This window comes from Lissotriton vulgaris, chromosome 1_1 (genome assembly GCF_964263255.1).
Source record: "Lissotriton vulgaris chromosome 1_1, aLisVul1.2, whole genome shotgun sequence".
NCBI classification, from domain to species: domain Eukaryota; kingdom Metazoa; phylum Chordata; class Amphibia; order Caudata; family Salamandridae; genus Lissotriton; species Lissotriton vulgaris.
The window spans coordinates 717,490,144-717,515,161 of NC_141685.1; the positions used below are offsets into that span (position 1 = coordinate 717,490,144).

Consider the following 25,018-nt stretch of genomic DNA (forward strand, 5'->3'; position numbering starts at 1 on the left):
CATTCTGACATGCAGTCTCCCAAAATGGCCACCAGAGACAAAAGAGCCCAAATGTAGCCCAAATATCACCCAGATGTAGCCCAAGTATAGCCCAATGACAGAATGTCCCAGAGTGTTCTAAAGAACAACTAGAGCGCTAACAGTCCTACTTATTACAAAGGTATGGCACACCTGAAGCCATCTTGATTGGAATAAAGTGGTAACTCTTAAAACATTTAATTTAAAAAGGAACAAAATGAGGGGGTATATTTTGCCATATGAATTATGATTAGTGCTGCAGAAAGAAAAATTAGGGCACATTTTGAGTGACTTCTCAAACCCTCTTCAATTTCATTAAAAAATTCTGACATACAGTCTCCCAAGATGGCCACCAGAGACAAAAGAGCCTAAATGTAGCCCAAATATCACCCAGATGTACCCCAAGTATAGCCCAATGACAGAATGTCCCAGAGTGTTCTAAATAACAACTAGAGCGCTAACAGTCTTACTTATGACAAAAGTATGGCACACCAGAAGCCATCTTGATTGGAATGAAGTGGTAAGTCTGAAAACACTCAATTTAAAAAGGAACAACATGAGGGGGTTAATTTTGCCATAGAAAGTATGATTAGTGCTTCAGAAAGAAAAATTAGGGATCATTTTGAGTGACTTCTCAAATCCTCTTCTATTTCATAAAAAATTTTTTGACATGCAGACTGAAACATGCACTTTGAATACCAGCAGCAGACGTCCCTGGTGAGCAGTAGCTTTACTACAGTGATCTAATGTGCAACTAGAGTGCTAACATTCAGAATTTATGGCAAATGTGTGACACATCTGAATGCCTTCTTGATGGAACAAAAGTAAACAAGCATTGAAAATGCAATAGATCTCGCCCTCGTTTAAGTTAAAGCCATTCTGTTTGTAATGAGGTGGCTTTTTAGCTTTGCTTTTATTAGTGTTTTTCCAGCTTTCATGTAAATAACATGCATCTGTATGCATATAAGTATATGTATGCATGCATTTATGTTTGTATTTATATAGATATACAGATGATATATGTTTATATATGTATGTATATATATATATTCACTGAAAAAACCATAGGTTATAGACCATATATAGTTAGGAATTAGCATTTACAAAACCTTGCAAATTCACTGAAAAAACCATAGGTTATAGACCATATATAGTTAGGAATTCGCCTTTACAAAACCTTATTTTACTCACACAAAACCATTGAAATTCCATATATAGTTAGTTGCACTAACTATATATCGCGCACCCGCAATCCACTGCTGATGATGTCACATATTACATCATTCATGACATGGTCAGTGACATCACTGATGACATCACTGATGACATCTCAAATGACATCACTGATGACATCACTGATGACAACATCCAGTGACTGTATGTTTCTGTAAAGTTAAAATATGTCTTACATATTGAAGAATGAGTGGATGTAGAAGTGTCTGGATGAAGGATTTAGTAGGTGCATGACTGACTGTATGAGTGAGTGATTAAATGTGTCTCACTGAGTGCATGGGTTAGTGACTAAACTGTCTTAATGTGTGCATCATTATGTCTGTTGTTCTGTAAACTGTTGCATGTGTTGATAAGTAGCTATATGAGTAACTATATGGGTTATTGATTGGTTGCCCAAGTATTTGTATGGGAGACTGAATGCGTGTGTGGGTGGCTGGGAGGTGTATGACTCTGTGCATAGATGTGTGAGCAGTTGATTCACTAAATGTATGGTTTTAAAAGTGCATGTGGAAACAGCTGTATGGGCGGTTGACTGTGTGCATGAGTGTATTGTTGAGTGAATGGATATCTCAGGGCTACATGTCAAAGTAAGTACATATGTAAAACACAGTACATGTGAGTTGACATATATAAATAACTGTGCATAAGAGCCAGTGAATGTGTGAGTGGCTGTATGGATCATTGTGAACTTGTATCAGGGATTGTATAAGAGAGTAAATATGTGTTAGTATATGTTTGAATAAGTAAAGTTTGTATAACTGTATAGTTGAGGAAATGGAGGTGTGATTGATTCTTTGCATGACTGACTAGGTGTGTGAGTAACTCCATGGATGAGTGACAGTCTGTGAGTGTCTGTTTACACTGATTGTATCTAATGTAAATGTAAATGTATAGGCATTTATATAGCGCACTACTTACCCGTAGGGTCCCAAGGCGCTTCGACCGCTGCGAAACCCTTCCTGGCTTCCCTGAGAGATGGTCCCTTAATGGGTATCTCCAGGGTGAGACCAGGCATCCCCGGCGGTCTGGTGGGGCCGTTAGTGAAGATGAGGCAAGCTAATGCCCAGAGTTGCCGAGTGTGATCGCTGATCAGAGTGGGCACCGAGGCGAGAGAGTTATCGAGTCCGATGACCCTGGTCCAGAAACCTGCCACGCCGGGAATCGAACCCTGGTCCCAGGCCCTCCTCTGCTCTCGGGTCTGCCGCCTCTAACCAGTGAGCCACACTGTCTGAAGAGGTTCATCGTATTATCACATGAATGATATCATCAGTGATGTGATCAGTAATGTCAAATGAGATGTCATCAGTGATGTCATCAGTGATGTCATTTGAGATGTCATCAGTGATGTCATTTGAGATGTCATCAGTGATGTCATCAGTGATGTCACTGACCATGTCATGAATGATGTAATATGTGACATCATCAGCAGTGGATTGCGGGTGCGCGATTAATAGTTCCAAAAAAATCAATAGAAAAGGATCCACCAAGATTTGTGACCACATACAGTAAGGAAAGTGGAATCATCGCCAATAAAATGAAAAAATATTGGCATCTCATATCTGGAGATCCGGACATTGGAGAACTAGTGGGTAAACAACCTGCAATCACCTACAAAAAAAAATATCTCACTTCATGATCTCCTGGTGAAAAGCTATTTTGAAAAAAACACCGAAAAAGAATTGGCTACAAACCCAACGGAAAGGTTTCCAACCATGCTCATCATGCAAAGCATGTAAAATAGGAACCAGTAAAAAAAGCTATGAGGAACCGAATGGCAACATCATGTACATTGACCAACAGATAACATGCATGTCTAAGAATGTGGTATACATCATCGAGTGCAGATGTGGCAGCAAATATGTGGGTAGTACCACCTGCATGTTGAAAAAGAGGATGTTAGAACCCATCAGTGCGGTCAAAAATAAAAACATGCTCCATGCAACTGCCAAACACATTAATGCTTGCCAAGAAGGAGAATGGAGAACTATGAGATTTTATGGGGTGAAAATGCTCACCAAAATGGAAAGAGGAGGCGACATCATTCGTAAATTGCGACAAATGGAATCTCGCCTAATCATTCGATTACGAACGAAAACACAGAGAGGCATGAACTTTGGGGACGGCCTCCATATACATCTGGAGTGATCTTGATAGTACCAGCTAAATAGACTTTAAATTTGATAGTGTACTATACCCAACTACAAACTGACTGTAACAACTGGAACTATTCCAATCACAAATATGAAATTAATTCGGCTCATGTGATCTAACATGTTAAGAAATGTGTATGAAACTAATGACACACCGGTCTTTCTTTTTAAATGTGATTTTGTGTAAATACTGTTTTCAAACTACAACTCCCATAATGCCACCTAAGGGTAGTATGGGCCAGTATAAAAAAGAAAATAGTAGAAGGACTTACTGACCATGAACAAAGCCCTGTGAGGCTGAAACGCGTTCGTGGGGTGAAGGTCTGATTAAAAGGCTTCAAAAAGAAATTTGGTGTGTCGCTCCCTTTGTGACATAAAATATATATATATATGTATGTAAAAAATGGAAAAGTAACTTTTAGTGTGGTATCCGTTACCAGACTTCACTTTCACAAAGTGTATTAGCATAAGCTTCTACTACCTCTTAGCCCATGCTCAACCATGTGAATAGGTTTAAAAGAGGTATGTAATGCCCCCGAGAAGCAAACAATATGCTAGCCTGAGAAATGCCTCATCTGAACTCCATAGACTCTTTAGAATGGGGGCTGTGCGCAACCTCTTGATACCACACTATCAGGTTTGTTGAGCAACATATAATATTTGGAAGCATTTCACAGGGAGAGAACAGGATGCCAGGACAATTCTTGTGTACCCCTCTCTGGTTGCTGAAGGACCCGTCTTGAGTCCTAACTGACTTCTTTTGCGGGTATAGTGCCTGCTTCATATTGGATTTTAGTATTAGATGAGGGAGGCAACTGGTGGTTTTGCTCTGACACTCCCACTCACACACATGGACCTCACAGCCCAAGTTTATTGTGGTCAAAGTCTTTCGACATCTTGAAAATGCACTGGCTAATGCATTTTGGGTCTCTTTGAAGTAAGGCAAACTGGAACTATTGAAAAAGAGGGATGGGTTACCCCGGGAACATTTACACCATTGGCTATTGAGTGCCAAGAAGACACCCACAACCAGTAGCTGTAGCCAAGGATAAATGTGGCCTTCCAGGGCACTTTCATCAGAATACTGATGGACTTAGAATAGGAAACAAGATGATTGAACCTGCTGCACTTGGCATCTGTGACCTGTGAGAAGGACGTGAAGAGGTTGGATCCCATACCACTTGACATAGAAGGACAGAAGATCTCCAAGGATCATAACATTGATCATCTGAGTGGCCCCAGGAACATAAAGCTGTAGTAGGACATTCCGATGTCAGATTACCAATGGCAACTGGACCTGGTCTGGACTTTAATGTTGTCCTATGCCTAACAACCTGATAATATTTAGGTGCTCTCCCTGAGGTCCTAGACTCTAAAACCTATCCAGCTGGCAGCCCATGAGATCAGATTGAATGTCAGGTTTGTCTCTCTGGAAGAGGCTCCCCTCAGGAACATAATAAAGTCCCTTTTCTGACTGGGACCTAGAAAAGTTTTCATACTTTCAGGCCATAGCAGAGTCAAACTACTTGATATATGCGACTGAAGTTTCACCACAGTGGGCCTCAAATCACACCTATATCCTAGTCTATTTCAACTATTAACTGCCATTGGCACTTTGCACTTTTTGGTGCTATTTTTCCTTAAATCTGTAAAAATGCATAGCTCTGGTTCTCCACATGGATTGTTGTTGTTTTGGTGTCATTTTGCTCATTAAATTGTTCTCTAATTTTTGTAATTGGTGTGGCATTTTTACTGTGCTGTGCTTTTGACTTTTTTACCGCTATGGTACTTCCAAATGCTTCACAGACTTCTCTTTAAGTTACTCCTGCCCGCTCTTTGTCATACCTACTAGGAGTTAAGCTCAGGTTCAAATTATTGAAACCTTTGACTGGATCTAATTGGATGGTGACTTTATTACTTGTGGTTGACACCAATCCACTCATATATTCCACTTTCTCAGAGTAGCACTGAAAATAAATGTGGCCCAATTACTGAACATATCTGTGTGTACACTACACATAGAGCTAGATGTACAACAAATTAACTAACTCATGCATATATGTATACACCACCTTGACTCAAAAATGAACTCTACAGAACAACGCCTCTTCTTATGTGGTGGTAGACAATATCATAAATTCTATGAAAATCAATTTCCTTGGTAGGTTTTGATCACCATTTCTCTTTCTATTTTGAATGCCGATTTCACAAAATCACAAAACCCCTTTTGCAGACACATCAGTGTGCACCTATTGACAACAATGAGCCACGTATTAAGCATCTGCAAACTATCTTTAAAATGGAAATTCGTAAGCATGTGTAGAGAAAATGAAATTGTCATTATGTTCACTAAAATGTGGAAAAACAGTTTTAAAAAAGCAATGGTAATTGAAATTAAATAAGGGCAACACCTGCTGCTGTGTGAAACAGAAAATGAATAATGCCCATTATCACCGTTTTCTTTCTGCAATACAGCCCTAGCTTCTTTGAGTGAGGGCTGTGATGAAGAATAGCTCAATTCTGAGTAATCAAAACAGCATAGATCTGACAACCTAATTTCTCAAGTAATTTGACAAGGAAGAGAGGGACTCAGACTAATGTACATCACCAGCAAGTAATCAAGCTGTAATCATCTTAATAGCGTACAGCAATCTTTCAGTGTGTATGATGGGATTTCTACTCTGAATAAAAGGTACAAGAAGAAACTACTACATCAAAGTATATATTGAGTGTAGCAAATCTGCCTTTTTCTGCATTTTAACACCAGTTGTTTTGGGGCTTTTTCTAGACTCTTTTTCTGCTTTCTTTTGGACCTTGTGGACTTTGCCACTGCTAAACAGTAGTAAAGTGCCAGTATCTCTAAAATATGTACTGTAAACAGGACCTAAATTGCATTCCTGGTATGGAAGAGTAAAAGTCATATGTAGGTTGCATTGTGCATTGTGCAATTACACCACCCACATATATGACAAAAATATATGTCTACAAGGAGCACCACTGTCTTTTGGCTGAGCTGCAGTGTAAAAGCAGGGTAAATGCACTGCAGTAACACATCAGGTAGAATGCCTGTACCATGTAGGAAAAGCCTTTTTTTTACAAATTCCAAACTCACCTCTAAAGTGGGCCTTGCAACCCCACAGGGCAGAGTGGCAATATAGAAAAGATAATCTTTATTCTCTATCTCTTCTTCGAAAATTGCTGCAAAATGATTCAAATTTATATCCTGCTTAGCTTTTAAAATATGATCTAATAATAAAATAAGATTTATGATAACTTACTCAGAACAGTAATGTTATATCCTTGGCTAGGAGAGTTAATGTCACAGGCTCAGAGGACAAGGGCTTGTCTCTGAGCCCAGGAAGTGCAGATGAGTGTTTACTACTGCCCATGTAGCAGGTAACAGCTATCTGGGAGTGGCTAGGAACAGTAGGCAGCACAAAGGGCATTATTTTTAAATTGGAGATGCCAAAGAGGGCTTCTCCTATACATTCCTGGGACCAATCTAGACAGGCAGACCACAGTAACAATAGGAGTGATAATGAGTTTACCCATCAGGTGAGAGTAGAGTTCACCTAAATATGAGTGGCTTCAGGGTCGAAGACAGGGCTGCCTGCTGGCAGCTGGTTTCACAGTTTTGAAACAGTGACCCTTAGGTAATTTTACAGTACAGCAGAGAGGAAGTGCTATTACATGATGTGGGGTCTGTGAGAAAAAAGGTAGAATTGGGTGGTAAAATATCTCCAATCACTGGCTGGTGCAGAGGGGAAATCTGACACCTTCTCAGAACATTTCTTAATCTGAAGAAGAAGGCCCAACTGGATGACGTTTCCTGAGTAATATACAAGGTAAGCATGGAAATCAGATTTTTGCCATGTTGAAAGTGGTTCAGAGGGACCTAAACGGTATTTGGCTCATTAAGCCCAGCAGGGCAACTGCTTTGAACCATGCCCCAGTGGGGGAGTTTGACTTCCAAAAGCATTTTGAAGAGTGAAGGTAAAACTTTAGATCAAGGTGAGGTAGTAAATCTATCTGACGTATGATGCTATCTCGCTGCTACCAAATCCATATTTGTCCTGCTCTGAGCTTTTTGCACCAAAACCAACAGTTTTAGTCAGAGATCGACGACGATGTAAAGAATTTCAAGGGACATTTACTGGCTACAGCCTCGCTGGAACATTTCAGATTTCATGAAATACGAAGAAGATAAAAACCTTGGCCAAGATGACTTAGTTGAGGCATATGAAGTTTGCTCCATTGGAGTCAACCTAAAAGCTTACCTAGGTCCTGGTCAGTCATGAACAGTGACTTTTGATTGGTGCTTTCATATTTCTTTGTTCTTAATACCTTGAACATAGATTCATATCTCCGGTTCTCTTTAACCTATTTCAAAGATCTTGGACCCTTTGTGCTCAGTACATTTTTCATTCTTTTCTAAAATGAGTTGAGAACATTATTGTGTTATCTTCTTTACTTTAACATTGTTGGTAATAATTTAACTTAACACATATTTTTCTGAGGACTGGCTGCTGCTTGTGTCGTAGCTACCATGGGTTGAGCAGTCCGTCCCTCCCGAATAAACAAACCCATTTCTGGCATTGAGAAATACTTACTCAGAGAAAATGCCAAGGCTACTTTCAGTTAAATGTATGAATCTGATCTAATCATCTTTGCCCCAGTCCTTTCACATCCATAATGTGAGCAAAGGTCATAAGGCCAAACCCACATAGCCTAAAGGCAACAAAATGAACTGTTTATCTTCTTTTTAGAGCCTTTTTTGATTGGACCATACACTCCTCTTCCCCAACAAAACTCCTGTGTAGGCTAAATTTGCTTTTTACAAAGGAAGCCAAGGGTAGAGTAGTTAGAGGCTATGGACCAGGTGCATATGGGAGGGGTAGACAAAGGTAGTTTCATGTAAAATAGGGGGAAGCAACAAGGAAAACAGGGACTCTGTGGTTGTTTGGTACAAAATCTAGCTCAGAGCGTCCCAGGGCAAGCACAGTTTGTGATCTCCATTTTTATCAACTGTCGTTTTTTGCTTTTGGTATCCTTGGGCCCTGTAGGTGTGGACACTCAAACTAGGAACCCAGTAAACCTTTTAGTAATTACATTATTCTCAGAATAGTAAAGTGAACTAGAAATTCAACATTTAGCAATGTGCACATAGCACTAAATTAATCAATTTCAACACAGTGTTTTTTTTCTGAAAAAGGAAAAATATATCAACATTGACAAAACTAAGGGCCTGATTATGATGCTGGACGGCAGGACTGCCGCCTGACATCACATCGGTCGGAAGACATCCAACATACAGGCGTTCGCTCAGACCACCAAATTAAGATAGGGCCACCGGGGAGGCAGTCGGAAACTTTCATTTTCAATTGCGGCTTGTGCTGCAGCCCAGGTAAAGGAAAAGGACAATATGTGCACATCCATGCTGCATGTGCCATGCACTATGTGGTTCATGGGTGTGTGGGGACACTATATGTGCCCACAGGGCCACTTTCCAGTGGCCCAAAAAGGAGGTGGGTCTGTTTGGGGCCCCAAAATGCTGTTTCAGACAGCTCATGAGAAGGTTGTGGGAAATGGTAAACATAATCCGAAGGTGATGCCCTCTCAGTACAGCTGTCACTAAGGGAATATGATTACGACCGCCACCCCGATGGGATCATAGATCCTGTTGGAGGTGGCGGTCTGCCCCCCCACAGTTTATGTTCCGACTGCCGGCATCATAATGCAACGGTGGGACTGAGTCCCTGACTTTTGGGCAGACCGCCACTGACGGTCTGGCAGTGGTGCTCCACTCAACATTGTAATGAGCCCCTAAGTTCCAAATGAAAAATTACAAATATATGAAAAATAGCAGGTTGGAAAACCAAAGCGAGCACCCTGTAAAGGGCTAAGTAAATTCAATAGATGAACACCAAAAAAAGGTTGCAGTGAACAATTAACATTCTAAAAGTAGACTAGACTCTTTTAACCTCATAACGGCTATGGAACGTCCAGCTCCAGTGCTGGACGTTACATTGCAGCTATGAGGTTCGAACGTTCAGTGGCCGACGGCAGCACTGCTGAGGTAGTGGTGCCGTCGGCCGCCGAACGTTCGAAGCACTTAAGAGGTTAACAGTTTGCATGTCAGCAGACCGTAAACCCTAAAACTCCCATATAAGCATTGAGTAAATCATGGGCTACACAAAATTACTGTCTGCAAAGAAGACAGTAGGTCGGACTATAAAAACATCTGGTCTACTAGCTTGTCACATGTTGTTCACAATGAAATGTCAATAAAATATGGACACTTCATTGCCAATAAACATTTCAAGATGTTACGCAAAATATGGATAGGTATTTTCCTTCACTATTGCAAAAAAAAACTATTGGCTTTATTGCTTATCTATTTATTTGTTTGTTTATGCAACACAGACCTAGCCACAGGGAAATTGAGCATTTTACAAATAACTTAATAGACTGTATAATAGCTAAATTAATCCTCAATGCTTAACATATAAGACAATAACCTATAGGAGGATAAAATAGAGACAGAACTGAAAGAGAGAACATTGGGTATTCTAAGTTAAGTTTGAAGATATGTTTTTCACTTTTTAGAAGGGCGGTAGTCTTGTGTTTAGTCTGATGTGGTCTGAAAATGGAGTTCCATAGCCTTGGAGGGAGCAATGGCAGAAAAGGGCTATTGAGAAGTGTTTGTACTTTCTTTGGTTTTAGGCATTTTGAGGATCAGTCTGTTTTTGTTCCTTGCACTGGTGAGTCACAGTGTTTCCTTCGAGTATGAGGGTAAACCAATGTGGATAGCTTCATGGCTTATGAATACCTGTGTTGAAATCAGTCCTTTCCTCAAAGAGAAGCCATTGTAGTTGTTTCAGGATCAGTGTGATGGTCCAGTTTTCTGCTGCTTGTAACATTCCTAGTGGCAGCTCAGAACATAACTCTTACATGAAAAGTGGACGATTTGGGGAAGCCAACTAGGACTGCATTTCCTCCATCTAGGTGGTTGAGAACAAGTACTTGTGTTGTATTCCTGAATTTTAAAGTGAGGCATTAAAGGCTGAATTTTGCTGAACACATGACAGGAGGCAGATTGGTTTAGTTTAGCAATGTGGCAATTCAGGTTTAGATTTTAAGCCAACAGGATTCACTTGTGGAAACAAAAAAATGGAAAATCACATGTAGATGTATTGAGTCATTTTTTAGGGGGTTTCTTTTGGGAAGAGGAGAATTAATTCAGTTTTGGTGAGATTGGTTATTTTTAGGGAGTGACTTTATCCATTCAGTTAGTTTCTCTAGGAAGGCCCTCAAGTTAGTTATGATAGAGGGGGTTGTTATGTGAAAGAAGAGCAGGGTATCAATGACACATTTGTGTAGGTTGATGGATTGATATTGAATTACTGAGTTGAGGTTCCATTTATAAGTTTACAAGGCATGGGAAAATCATTAAGCCATATAGTACTCCAAGAGTAACAGGGTGTGTATTGATTAAAACGTTTCCAATTTTACAAATTGTTATCTTGAGAAGAAGGATTACTTCAACTAAAGGCAGTACCTTTTACTCCCATTCTGACATTTAAGATATGAAGAACTGAGTGGTGATCTAGGGCACTGGAAGGAGGTACAGATTGTGGTGGTGCCTGGGGAGAACCTCAGCTCTAACCTCCCACTTTAGAGGATCATTTGGCTCAAGTCTGGTGGCTACCTATTTGGGATAGATGGCATGGCAGTTTTTTGATCTCCAAAGAGAGTATACTGAAAAACAGACTAATGGTGTTCCTCGTCCCCCTGGGGGCGGGCAATGCACATGGGTTCCCTGGAGAGACCCAACAACGGGTAAGGAGAGCTCCTGAGCCTGGTGTCCACTGTCATTCACCGGCAAAGTCCTAATGACACATCAGCATAAATGAGTTTTTAAGATAATTCCGTTCTCATTGAGCGAATCCAGATGAGGTTTGTTGTGTTTAGCTCCTGGTGGAGTGTTCCAGCCCCAGGGAGTTTTCTTGCGGGTCATCCTTGCAGGATTTATCTTTTTTAAAACAGTGCTATTTGTTGTTGATTTCAAATGTTTGCTCCACTGCTCTTAACACTGCTGCTTTCTTTTCCTCAGTAGCAGCAGGCTGTAGCTCCCTGCATTCACCCACTTAATCAGCACTTGGTTGCCTCCTAACTTAGGGTTTTCCTGCAGCATGGGTTTGTTATTTCAGGAGGATCTTTGAATTGTCTGTTTGCCAGCAGTATTTTTAACTGGCACTGTAGTGTAGCTCAAAACATGAACTCCAATAAAGACGACTCAGGTATATATGGCCAATTGTATAACAATATAAAGTATAAAAAGAACAGCATATAGAATAAAGCTGATATTGGACACGTTATGTGTATTTGTAAAGTGCACTGTCACCCAGAATGTATCCTGATGCTGCATTTGCATTAACGGAAAATATATTTCAATGCATTTTGAACAACGTGACAATCAAAGTATAAAAAGAATTTAAAGATTACAAATTTTACACTTCAGTCAAGAATAGAGGGAAGAGGGTCAAACAACTACTCTACCTCCCCGAACCCCCTAAAGTCAACATGATACACATATAAAGGGGTGGAGAGGACAAAAACCACAAATAATGGAGTGTACAAATAGTGACAAACTCGTATGTTTGAAAAAATTGCCCTCACTCACACGCAAACATGTGTGACATGCTTCATCATTGGGTCTGCTACAACGCCCTGGCATTGCCATGCGCAGAGCATAGGGAGGGGAAACATAAAACATGAAAACATCACAAGGAATAGACGTGACAAACAGTGTTCAAAACAAGATGTGTCAGTCCAAGACTGGGTACGGTGATAAGACAAAAAGTGCAGTCAAAAATAATGAGTTTAAAACTGGCTCATGGATACCTAATATACCTTTATTCGTAGGTTCCAAGGTCAGGATTAAAATAGAATAACGGATGGTGGTGTTAAGGAAGGAAATTTAGGAACCTATAACACCCCTCCTAAACTGCTGGAGTCAACATGTTTCGACCTAGGTGTGCCCCCAATAGTAGGTCACATTGGTCTTCTTCAGGACGTCTATTCGTCCCAGTCCCTCACGAGCACTCCTTACCTTAATAAGTAGTCAAGGAGATAGTGGTAGATCTAATTGATCTTGTCCATGTGGAGGGAGTACCGCCAACACGGAGTACACATACGAGTTTATTGTCAAATCAAACCTGAACTGGCGTCAGTCACAGGGGCACGAGAGGTGACGGAGTCGTCCATCTGAGCAGTTGTGCTCTTTCTAACTCCACCCACTGATGCCAGTTCGAGTTTAATTTGCCAATAAACTCGTATGTGTACTCCATGTAGGCGGAACTCCCTCCACATGGACAAGATCAATTAGATCTACCACTGGACCACTGGACCACTGAACCACAGGATTATCAATAGTCCAGCCACCACACCGGCTCCAGACCCCCCTTCCCCATAATCCAAGACAAGAGCATGCAGGCCATCATCGACCCTCCGACCAATTGCCCCTCGGGACTCCGGATTATATCTGGGGCACTCCTGATCACTACCCAGTGAATGAACTCTGAACCCTAAAACACAGTAAAATTGACAAATCCACAATTGGCACTTTTAAATTTCCAGTAAGACCATAGTATATGGTGCAGGGAAATATACAAATAGCACGGAAAGATAAATATTACTTGTGGACTGCAGTACATATTGTACCATTCACAAGACTTGCAAGAACAAACATGGCTTCAGGCCTACATGTGTGGTCTGACTGGTGCTGCTTTTAAACCTGCAGGCATATCTTTCAAAATACCTCTTTTTTTACAGGAAGGATGCATACTTTTACATTTTAAAAACATTTTCCCTATGTATGCCGTGTAGCCTACAAGGTAGAGTGCCTACACTTTCAAAGTGGAATATGTATAACTCTTGTGTTGGCATGTAGCCACCAAATGCCACCAAACATATTTTCACTGTAAAGGGCTGTAGCTAATTTTATGAGAAAAACTAAAGAGCAATTAAAAATACTATTTTACTAACTTTAATGTGGAATAAGCTTCAGTAACGGTCCATTTACTATTTTTAATATTTATTAAAACATCAATTACATGGTATAGTTGGCTTTTTCATAAACATACACCAAAAATAACTTTTAAAAAGATAGACTTTACCAGTCTGAAAATCCTGTCGATTAATTACCATTATCCTACCAGCAGCTGCCCACAAGTGTACCTTAATGAAATATGAAATCTAGAACAGAAACACTGGCTTAGATGTCAGATAGTTTTAAGTGAGTGAAACAGAGTGTTGTGTATACAGGGGATGGATTGCACCTCAGAGTTTTGTGCCCATTTGGTCATGGAGTTTCCATGAGCTCTCCATCTACAGGCCAGTGAATGACATATAAGTTGCACCTAATCCCCAGCGTATCAAAACTCCTCTAGACCTGTGGAAAGATCTGAAGGAGACTGGATGAATTGTCTGTCAACTGTGTGGAGACCAGAGGGACTGGACCTGCTGTCACCTAAACCCACAACTAAGAAGTGGCCTCCAAGGGTCAGTTGACTAATCTACAGTGTGACTGAAGGGACACAATATTCTGTGAGAGACTCATTTGCTAGTGTGACTGCATAACTAGTGGCAACAGGACATGGACTGGATCCTGTTGGTGGCTTCTCCTGAATTGAGTCCTGGCCCTAAGAGCTGTCCAGGAGATACTTAGGACCTTAGAAAAGGCCAAGAGTAACTGCTCCAAAAAAACTGAAATTGTGAGACTTAGACAATTTTTGAACTTCTCAGAACTCTGGAGCCTCAGTCATACTTTGTGGCAACGGTGTCTGACATAGAATGGACCTCATCAGATACAGATTCTAGGCTTACACTGCTGGAAGATTTTGAGCTCCAAGAAAATAGAATTTGGGCCTGATTTACAGTTTGGAAGATGGGTACTCTGTTGCAAACCAAATCCTAAGATCATATAGTAAAGCACTTCTAAATAAGGCAGACACAGTATCTGCCATGTTTGTGATGATTACCCATCACCAAACAAATCATGACCAAAGTCCAAAAGTTAGAAGCTTTGGGAAAGCACAAAAAAGTATCTGACCAACAAGAGGACTTTGGCTGGTGCAAAACATAAGTTTTGATGCTTAGGGCTTTTCCTGCTAAAATAAACAGCTTCAGCTTTACCACTTTCAATTATTACCTGACCTTGTGAGAACTTGTTATATACAGCCTCCAACTGGTTCATACTGGAGGGTTTCAACCTCCTTTTCAGAGACTAAGTCAGTAGGTAAAATGTTTGAGCGGAATGACCCCTTTGGGGTATTTGACCTCTGCTCCCCTGTGGTTGTCCTGAAACTGCCCCTAGGTACCTGTCAACCACAAACAGTGACTTTTGAGTGGCACACTGCTTTACTTGGTGCTTTTTCCCCTTACATTTTAAAATATTATATTTCTATTTCCCCTTATTGGATGCTAAATCACGTTTGTGTGTCAGCTTTATATTTTTTCTACTTTTAGAAAATGATTTTGGGATTTATTTGTGTTGTGTTTTATACTTTTTAATTGTCTTGGCACTGCTAAATACTTTACATGTTTTAATCAGGTTAAGCTTGTCTGCTCAGTGCGATAGCTACTAAACGCTGAGCCCTGGTATAATTCATTGACCTTGTGAGTTGGAATTAATAAGATTTTGGACTTAATACTTGGGGAGGACTCACAGCCTCCCCAACAAATAACCCATTTTCCTAGAGTGTGTTTTACAACCCGGTGCTCCTGCATTTTAACTGCTTAAAGCAACACAGAAAAAGTTAAAAAGCAATTCTAAAGAAGGGAATTATCTGCAGGACTGATCTCTCTTGTTTCCCAGTTACTGCTATCCTGAAACCTCTCTGGGTAAGATCCAACTTCAGAGGAGACTTCAATGTTCATACGAGTCACATGCTAATAGTGAGCTTGCATTCAACAATTCTGGCATTCTGGCAGTTCTCAAAACAATGCTGCAACATATGTACTATATGAAAAAGCAAATCCACACTACTCTCTAAAATCTCTATGGGCCTTCACCAACTGCTACTGGCTATGTCAATGTGAAGCAGCTCCTTTCTGACAGCACAAAAAATCACGATGTTTAGATTGCTGCATGTATTCTAATGTTTAACTATGTGAGACGGAGATGAATAATGAACAAGCCTACTAACATAGAAGTTGGGAATGGCTACGTCTATCATATACAACCATGGATCAAGACCTGCGAGCCGTAGCCATGACCACGAGCCCTCTATATTCAGATGAATTCATAAGACATTAGCTGAGAACAATGCTTTTGCATCCTGACCCATTATTGATGAACGGAGTGAACTGCCCCACTGAACAGACAGAACTAAATGTATTGGCATTTATATAGCGCACTACTTACCCGTAGGGTCCCAAGGCGCTTCGACCGCTGCGAAACTCTTCCTGGCTTCCCTGAGAGATGGTCCCTTAATGGGTATCTCCAGGGTGAGACCAGGCATCCCCGGCAGTCTGGTGGGGCAGTTAGTGAAGATGAGGCAAGCTAATGCCCAGAGTTGCCGAGTGTGATCGCTGATCAGAGTGGGCACCGAGGCGAGAGAATTATCGAGTCCGCTGACCCTGGTCCAGAAACCTGCCGCGCCAGGAATCGAACCCTGGTCCCGGGCCGTCCTCTGCTCTCAGGTCTGCCGCCTCTAACCAGTGAGCCACACTACTTCACAATTCACTATGTGTGATTGTGGGAAGAAATGGCTTCCAAGGCCACTTCCTGGTGGAAGATGGGGCTTAGTTGGAAGCTTTTCTAATCTAAAAGTTTGCCAAGAAGGTGGCTGTCTCTTTGGTGGATCCATTGCATAGAGGTGAAGAACTGGGAAATAAAGGGTATAGTAAGACAAAACAACATTCATCACTAAGTAACAGGTGACGTGTTTTTCTTACCAGCCACTTTACAAATGTGATGTGCCACATTGACACTTTTTCTGAAGAGTCAGGAGGTGACCTTTTGACAACAGTTTACTAATTTACTGTAGTTCCCAAACTTTTGTACAGTTGTAGAAAAACACAACACTGGCCATGGTACAAGATGCACACGGTAGAGTAAAATGCATGACAACTGAAATACACAATACAAATATTCAAGTAAGATTACCTGTAATCCCCATAGAGGTAAACTTCTGTTCACAAATATGATGGGAGACCTGTTGAATGCAAGCAAGCAACATTTGTAAGTTTAAATGATTATTCCAAATTTTTGTGACACTTGTAAAAAACTAATGGCCATGTGTTTGACAGCATGATGATAAATTCATACAGATCTCTTGCTTAATGCACACACATGATATCTTGTATGCAACATTCCACATCCCTGAACATCGGTGCAAAGACATATATTAATGTTACCGTAAATGAAAAATACGAGGCCGATTAACAAAGTACAATTTACAAGCCTACAGGTGCAAAGCTGTTTGCTAGTAAATGTGAGAGGAACCAAGGGAATGTCTGGGAAAAAGGGCATACTTCTAAATAGCAGGAGTTTTTTGAGGAGTAAGAAAGAGTTTAGGGAGAGCTAGGGAGGGTAGGTAGGGACATGCATCCTTCCACAAAAGAGTAAGCCCATTGCTATTCACAAACTGCACTTCCAAAGTTACTGCAGTCAAAAGAATAGTAGTAAATGTACTCTAGCACAGAGCTGAGTAAGTCAAGCAACACACATGACGAACAACCAGTACTGTAACAACGTCTAATAGAAAATAATGAGGTAGCAACTTAAAATAAAACCCTACAGGAAACCCTATAAGACGAAGTAATGTTAAATTGAATGCAAATATTGAAACAAGTTAAAAATACAAATACATGTAATTTAATATTTAGAAAGGTATATCAAAAGAAAACATTCACATAACAAGGAATTAACAAAATATTGTAATGTTGTCTAACAATAAATAGCTACACTACTTTCAATTAATTCTTTTCATCACTTTTATTGATTTTTAAACCATAATATAAAATAATGTTTTTCCTACTTTAGGTGGACCTTTTTACATGTAAATGTCAACAAAATAATTTACATTTTTGCAATATTTTGTGTTATGTAGTAATGTAAATTAAACATCAATGTAAATTAATGTGATATATTTATTTTAAATGTAGGACAAAATAAGAAAAATTGCTCCAGCACTATCAAGTTTTATTTCAACATTTCATTCATTGATTTATATTAAAGTACAATTATGTTTTTAAGGTTTATTAAAGAAAGAGTCCAAAGTAATGAAAATTGTTAATATGTATATAATTTAAAATATTGTAATAATATATATTTTTCAATATAAAAATGTATTTAAAAGTTTTGCCATAAAATAGTATTTTTTTATTGTGTTTACTTTTTTGCATTACATTTTTTTAAATGAATTTACAAAGTTTAAATACATTAATTTATTTACCATTATTTCCTATGGGTTTCTACTTTAAGTCCCTGCCTGCATCACTATCCAGCAGGGGGATTGCAGTATCAGTGGTTGCCAATGTGCGGTGCTGGACACACTACTGCTTCTTTTTGGGAGTAATATCTTACAGCCATAAGTTTGGCACTGACCCTATTTCAGGGGCTGCAGACATGTAAGCCTACACATTTGAGTAAACTTTACACCCGGAAAGGGTGTATAGCCAAAAGTGGTAATGTTACTGAAAAGAGTAATAGCACACTTACATGTGTACCTTATTCCTAAGTATAAGGAATCTTTGTAATCAGCTCGGAACATGTCATATGAAGTAAGGGGCAGTAAGTTGCTCCAGTAGAAACACTGCATCAGTTTATAGTTTTACATAAACAAAATCCATAAGTTATCATACACAATATGTGGAATAGCCTTTTGCCTGTCATATGCACTGAGGTTGTTTGAAGGCAACAATGATAATTGCCATCACATGGAAGAACAAGACTGCAAGGTAGGATTCATTCATCTGGTCACACTACAATGAGGTACCTTGAAACCCACTTTTAACATATGGTAAGGGGTGCAAATAAGCATGATCGGATCACTAATCCTCTTCCTTTTTCACTTAATTCTTGGGATCTAATTTTGAGTTGGGTGCAAACTAATAGCTTGCAATTTCTGAAGGAGGCGCTAAAACCTGAACACTCCATATGCAGAACTCCATAAATGGTATGGAGGGGATTACACGACTAGTGGATTTGTGCCTAAATTCAAATTTCACCAGACATTGCAGGATTTCATTAGCATCCAAATCTAAATCATGCACTTGGTCATTTACCAACTGAGATTCAAGTATTATTCTGTATGCAGATTTGAAAAATTAATGCATAATATATAACGTGAAAAAATATAGCATGCTAGGCAAACTGCAATTTTACATCTTAGACGCAGAATAATACCTTCAATTAAAAAACTACTTTGTGGTTCAAACTGTGGAGTAACAAAATGCCTCTTGTTCTCTGCTCTCTTTCATTCTCCCTCTCCCCCCTTTGTTTCTTGTTTTGCTCACATTACAACCTTTGTAAACAGTAGCACTTCTACAGCCCTTTTCTCCTGAACATCTAACATAACTGCCACTTTATCTACGCTATCATAGCTCGAGCCAACAGATTCTTACAATTCCCCCACAGTCATTATACCCACTAGCCTAGACACTCGGCCTAGAATTGATAGATCACAGCAACATTGTGAAAGCTTACTTTTGCACACATTATTTAGAGAAACATTTTTTCATTTGAACGTTTGTGTGAATGCTGGTCAAAATTTACATCAGTGAAATGTATGACATCCAGGAAAATTGCTACAAAGCTGCATTGGCCCCCGTCCAACCCAGGTCATATTGTCATACATCTCTGACCACAGAGCAGGATCCAGCAGCTGTAGAGGAGAATGTAGTGAATAAAGTGAGAGGAGGCTCTTAAGAATTTTTCATAAGGCTACATTATCTTTACTGGAGAGGAGGTTGTCAGAAAGTCCTTTCAATCAATCAATCAATCATAGCACTTGTATAGCGCACTACTCACCCAGAGGGGTCTCAAGGCGCTTGGGGAAAAGGGTCCGCTACTGCTCGAACAGTCAGGTCTTGAGTTGTCTTCTGAAGGCGAGATGGTCCTGGGTCAGCCGAAGGTGGATGGGGAGGGAGTTCCATGTCTTGGTCGCCAGGTAGGAGAAGGATCTGCCTCCGGCGGTGGCTCTCTGGATGCGTGGTACAGAGGCGAGGGTGAGGCTAGTGGACCGTATCTGGCGGGTGGGCGTATAGAAGGTCAGGCGGTCATTGAGGTATTTGGGGCCCAGGTCGTGGAGAGACTTGTGTGCGTGGGTGAGGAGCCGGAACGTGATCCTCTTGTTGACGGGGAGCCATTGCAGGTCTCTCAGGTGTCCAGAGATGTGGCTGCGTCGGGGGATGTCCAGGATGAGTCGGGCGGAGGCGTTCTGGATACGTTGGAGTCTTTTCTGTAGCTTGGCTGTGGTTCCGGCGTAGAGGGTGTTTCCGTAGTCCAGTCGGCTGGTGACGAGTGCCTGGGTGACCGTCTTCCTGGTTTCAGTCGGGATCCATCGGAAGATCTTGCGAAGCATGCGTAGAGTGTGAAAGCATGAAGAGGAGACGGCGTTGACTTGTCTGGTCATCGAGAGTGAGGACTCCAGGATGAAGCCCAGGTTGCGTGCGTGGTCTGTTGGCTTGGGAGTGGTGCCCAAGGCGGGGGGCCACCAGGAGTCGTCCCAGGGGGAGGGTGATGGTCCCAGGATGGGGACTTTTGTCTTGTCTGAGTTCAGTTTCAGACGGCTGTTCTTCATCCACTCGGCGACGTCTTTCATCCCTTCGTGTAGGCTGGTTCTGGCGGTGTCGGGTCTCTGGTGAGGGAGAGGATCAGCTGGGTGTCGTCGGCGTAGGAGATGATGTTGAGGTTGTGTTGGCGTGCGATGGCTGCGAGGGGGCTCATGTAGACGTTGAAGAGGGTGGGGCTGAGTGATGACCCTTGTGGTACACCGCAGATGACTTCGGTGGCCTCAGATCAAAACGGGGGGAGGCGGACTCTCTGTGTTCTTCCGGCGAGGAACGAGATGGTCAACTCCAGTGCCTTCTCTTGAATGCCGATGTTGCTGAGGCGTCGAACTATGGTGCGATGGCAGACAGTGTCGAACACTGCAGAGAGGTCCAGGAGGATGAGTGCTGCTGTTTCCCTATTGTCGAGCAGGGCTCGGATGTCGTCGGTGGCTGCGATGAGGGCGGTCTCGGTGCTGTGGTTGGCTCTGAAACCGGACTACGAGGGGTCGAGGGATTCGTTCGTCTCGAGGAAGGCGGCAAGCTGTCTGTTGACGATCTTCTCGATGACCTTAGCAGGAAAAAGGAGGAGCGAGATGGGGCAGAGGTTTTTGGTGGGGTCCGCTGTGGGTTTCTTCAGTAGGGCGCTGAGCTCGGCATGCTTCCAGCTCTCCGGGAAGGTGGCGGTGTTAAAGGAGGTGTTGATGATGTTCCGGAGTTGGGGTGCGATGATGGAGTCGGCCATGTTGAAGACGTGGTGGGGGCAGGGGTTGGTTGGAGATCTGGAGTGGATGGTGTTCATCGCGCGGGCTGTGTCTTCGGTGGTCACCGTGGTCCAGGTGCGTAGGGTGGTGGTGGGGGGCGTTGGTTAGACGGTTGGGTGCGTGGGTGGTTTGCCGAAGCTGTTGTGGATGTCGGCAATCTTGCGGTGGAAGAACGAGGCAAGGGAGTCGCAGAGATCTTGAGACGGAGTGATGTCGTTGTTGCCGGTGCTGGGGTTGGAGAACTCCTTGACGATGCTGAAGAGAGTTCCTTGCTGTCGTGGGCGTTGTTGTCCAGTCGTTCCTTCAGTGATTTCTGTAAGAAAGTTGCTGTATGCTTGAGAAGGACAGGTAGATTTACCACAGAGTAAACTTAGACTAAGAATATTTTTACTCTGAGACTTGACTTCATGTCAGACTCTTATTGCATTTGAATAAGCCTTATACAAATTCCATATACTATCATGCATTTTGGCTAATCGTTATTTTTGGCTCCTCTATTGCACTTTACATATTTAATAGACCTTCCTTATTACTAACTTTTACAAGACTTGAGTTTTCTTGAGTCCTAATGATGATTTCATTGACAATGCTGATTTATTTGTAGTCTATCTAATCTCCTGATGGACACATTGCCTGATATTATTTTTGAGGACAACACCATCCTGATCCTGTGTTGGTGCTTTATCTTTGATTAATAGATGAGATAGTGTTAACAGTGTTGGTGGAGTTTGTGGGCAATGGAAATTAGAGATTAAATAAGGTAATGAGTTAACCTTTTATCCCTCTTCTTGAACTCTGTCTACACTCCTGGTTCCTATGGTTTGCCCAGATTGGATTATTTTCAATGTTTTTGTGTTCCTAAACTGTTTCAGACCAAAGTAGCATGAGTATCAATAGGGCAAATTATTACGTTGTAGTACTTTTAGTTTGATGTGTATGGATTTTTGTGGTATCAAGAATTTAGCATGTGCACACTTTTTGGCTTTGCGATTATGATTTGCAGGTTGATTGGAGGTTTATTTATTGCAATTTTGATGATTGTGTCATATTTGTGAGTTAATTTGCTAGTGCTCATTTTGTGTCAGTTCAAGTATTGTCGTCAAATGCTTTGAATAAATTATTGAATTTATATTGTTTTATGTTTTGGTTTACTTTGCATTGATAAGCTGATTTGTAGAAATCTAAGATTTCAAGATACATTCATGTTGTTGAACTTGACCCAAAGAGAACGCGGAAGGCGGAAGTCAGCAGCGGCGGTGCAGAGCGGAATGGCAGGAGCCGGAAGCCACAGACTGATAGGCCGAGAACCGCAAGGAGAACACCGGGAGCCGCGGGGGCTAAGAGGTGCCGCGGAGGCCTGTTGAAGGAGCGAGTGGCACCGGGGGAGTATCCATTCGCCCCCAATTACTTGAGACACATCCTTCCAGTCCTCAAGGCGCAAAGCGGAGGGATGAGCAGGCATTGGGGCTGGAAGACACTGAGAGTCTGGTTGGAGTTACACCCAGCCCAGCCCAGCTCAGCAGCTCAACAGAGAGGTACAGCAACCAGCAAGTGGTGAGGGGGGTGCAGTACAGTACAAGCAAGCACCGAGTCAGAGGCCTCTGTCTAGCCATAGAAGTGTGCACATAATGGAGAGGAGACACACTCGTGGTAATTGTCAGATTTCTCCAAAACGAACGGTGAAAACCCTGTTTCATCAGTGCCTGGCTTGAAGATAATCATGACTGGTTCAATTTAAATTGTCTAAGGAGTCCAATCCAGGTTCTGTGCGATACCCGCAGTGAGAGCGGGAGAATCAGGAGAGCAGCAGCGGCGGCAGCAGCGGTAGAAGCGGCGCAGGACCCGAACTCGAACTTAAACCCCAAAATGCTCCATATCGAAGCTGTGGCTGTGTTGCCGTGCTGCTGCGTCAAAGGCGTGCTGGTGCCTCAGGAGGAGGCGGTGACAGGTTTGGTGTTGGTCCCGAGTGGAGCCAGCGCGTGTAGCTACGATGAGTGAGCTACGAGTAAGAACGAGAGCACTGAGGGAGACACCACAATTGCGATCGCCTCCAAACAGCAGGTGGTGGACAGTGAACTGTTAATTGTGCCACACTGCCCGCAATCAATAGGAACACATTTTTTTCTTTTTAATCATTTTAATCATTTGGGCACATTTTTCCAAAATAACAGTCATCCAGTTATATTGTAAGCCTACAGGTGCCCCCGCACGAGCTCATCAAGATTCCTACACCCCGGGGGTTTGCTTTTTTTTTTGCATCCAATCTCTCCACTCACGAACGAGAGATCTGACGCTGCCAGACAGCGGGCTGTGGACAGTGACCTGCCCGGTCTGCCCGGACTGGGCCCCGCAGATAGAGAATCGGGTGCTGTTGTTGTTAGAGGCAGGAGAGAGGAACCTACCTGATGCCGCATTGCTGAGGGACTACATGTCCCAGGGGGCCACAGGACATGCCGCACCTGAGCTGCATTGTCCGCTGCCTATTTAGTGTATCATCTTCCCCGCGAAGCCCGGGCCCGGGCCAGCTCTTCAAGGTTAGTTTCTTATTTTGTGGACTGGGGCTGTCAGCGAACGTTCTAAGAGCTATTGAGTCTTGCTCACAATTAGCTCACGAGAGGGGAAGGGGCGGACAACTTTTACGGGTGGGACTGTTGTCGTGGACCTTGGACCAGTTTATTGTGAGAGCTATCTTGGTACTTGCCCATGAAGTCGCCATGACCGAACGGCGGTTATCTCTTGATCCTCAGCAAAACAAACGGTCATCTCTGGGTGGTTTAATGCATGTACGCTCTCCAGAGGCTGCCTGACCAAAGGCTCAGACTCACTGAACTCGGTGGGGGGCTGTAGCCAAACCCCCTCATTACCGTTGGATAATCCAGCCACAGTGGAGCAACCAACTAGCTCTACCCCTCATGACCCGGTGCAATCGAGTTCAGCAATCCCCATGATGCATCGAGTGACCACTAGGTCTGTGCCCCAATCAAAACCCTTATCGTTGGAAAATTTACCGGAGCCGGCTTCAAAGAGAAAGCGGGGAGGGGGCCCCAGAGGCAAAAAAATGTCCAAAGTGTCTAAAACTGGTGGGGCTACGCCTTCATTGATATCACCTTTACCGGAGCCACAGCCCTCCATTTCTAGTGCAGGCACTCGAAATGTGGCTGCCATTGGAACTTTGATGAGGGAAAACGAAGAGAGCCTATGGACTAGACTGGGGGCCCTCATAACAGCATCATTCTTGCCAATTCTTGAAATACTGACTGCAATAGAGGAGAAAGTAACCAACCTCAAACTTTTATCTGTGTCTAATCATGCTACAAACAATCACATGGGGTGGTGTGCACACCTTTTCCTCAATTTTAATCTCATGCTTTACACCAATTTAATCGAGTTGTCCTTTATGCGTGCAAGCCGGGGTAGTGCAATGCCCGAATGCACTGGCTTAATGTACAAACATATGGGGAGAGTATGGTTAACCCTCCACTCCCTAGCTGCACAGCATGTTTGTGGAAGCTGATTTCAATCGTTCAGCTTTCATTAGTCCAGTTTAACATATTTTCAATCTTGTCCATGTCGCAAATAATTATTGCTTCATCTCCTTTGATTTGTCCACATTACAACAGTTTGTAGCTGAAAAACTTCTAGCATAAGCGTGTGCCCTTCCAGGCTTCATATTCGCAAATACGATTCCAGTACAACAGATGGTTCAGAGCAGCAGTTGTTTATTCATAAAACCCAATGCATTTCGGGCATTTTATTGCCCTTGGTCAGGGGAGTCTACAAAACAATAATACAAAACAGTATTATGAGTCTGGCATTTACACGCGAATATTACCTATTTACAAAAGATAAAAACATTTCAGTCAAAACTTCTCTTGTGATCTATCAAGCCATTGTGAGTCTCAATTGCTGTTCAACCCCCGTAAACCTAACGCTTGAATCACTCCCTTCCGTTACAATGATAACATATTGAAAAACACATTTAAATGCGTCTTTACACTGAGCAGTTTCACTGACCTTTCAATCTTTGTTCTCCAACCTGATGGCATTTACGTTTTTAACATTTTTAAACGCCCG

General features: G+C 42.1%; 1 protein-coding gene across 1 annotated transcript in view; it reads right to left on the reverse strand.

Annotated features, from left to right (window-relative positions):
* LOC147747702 (potassium channel subfamily T member 2) overlaps positions 1–25,018 on the reverse strand; it is a 1,549,272-nt gene that overhangs the window by 1,344,583 nt on the left and 179,671 nt on the right. The window contains exon 5 of the mRNA XM_086926024.1: positions 16,573–16,621. Within this exon, the coding sequence (XP_086782150.1) occupies positions 16,573–16,621 (49 nt within the window). The remainder of the gene's footprint in view (positions 1–16,572; positions 16,622–25,018) is intronic.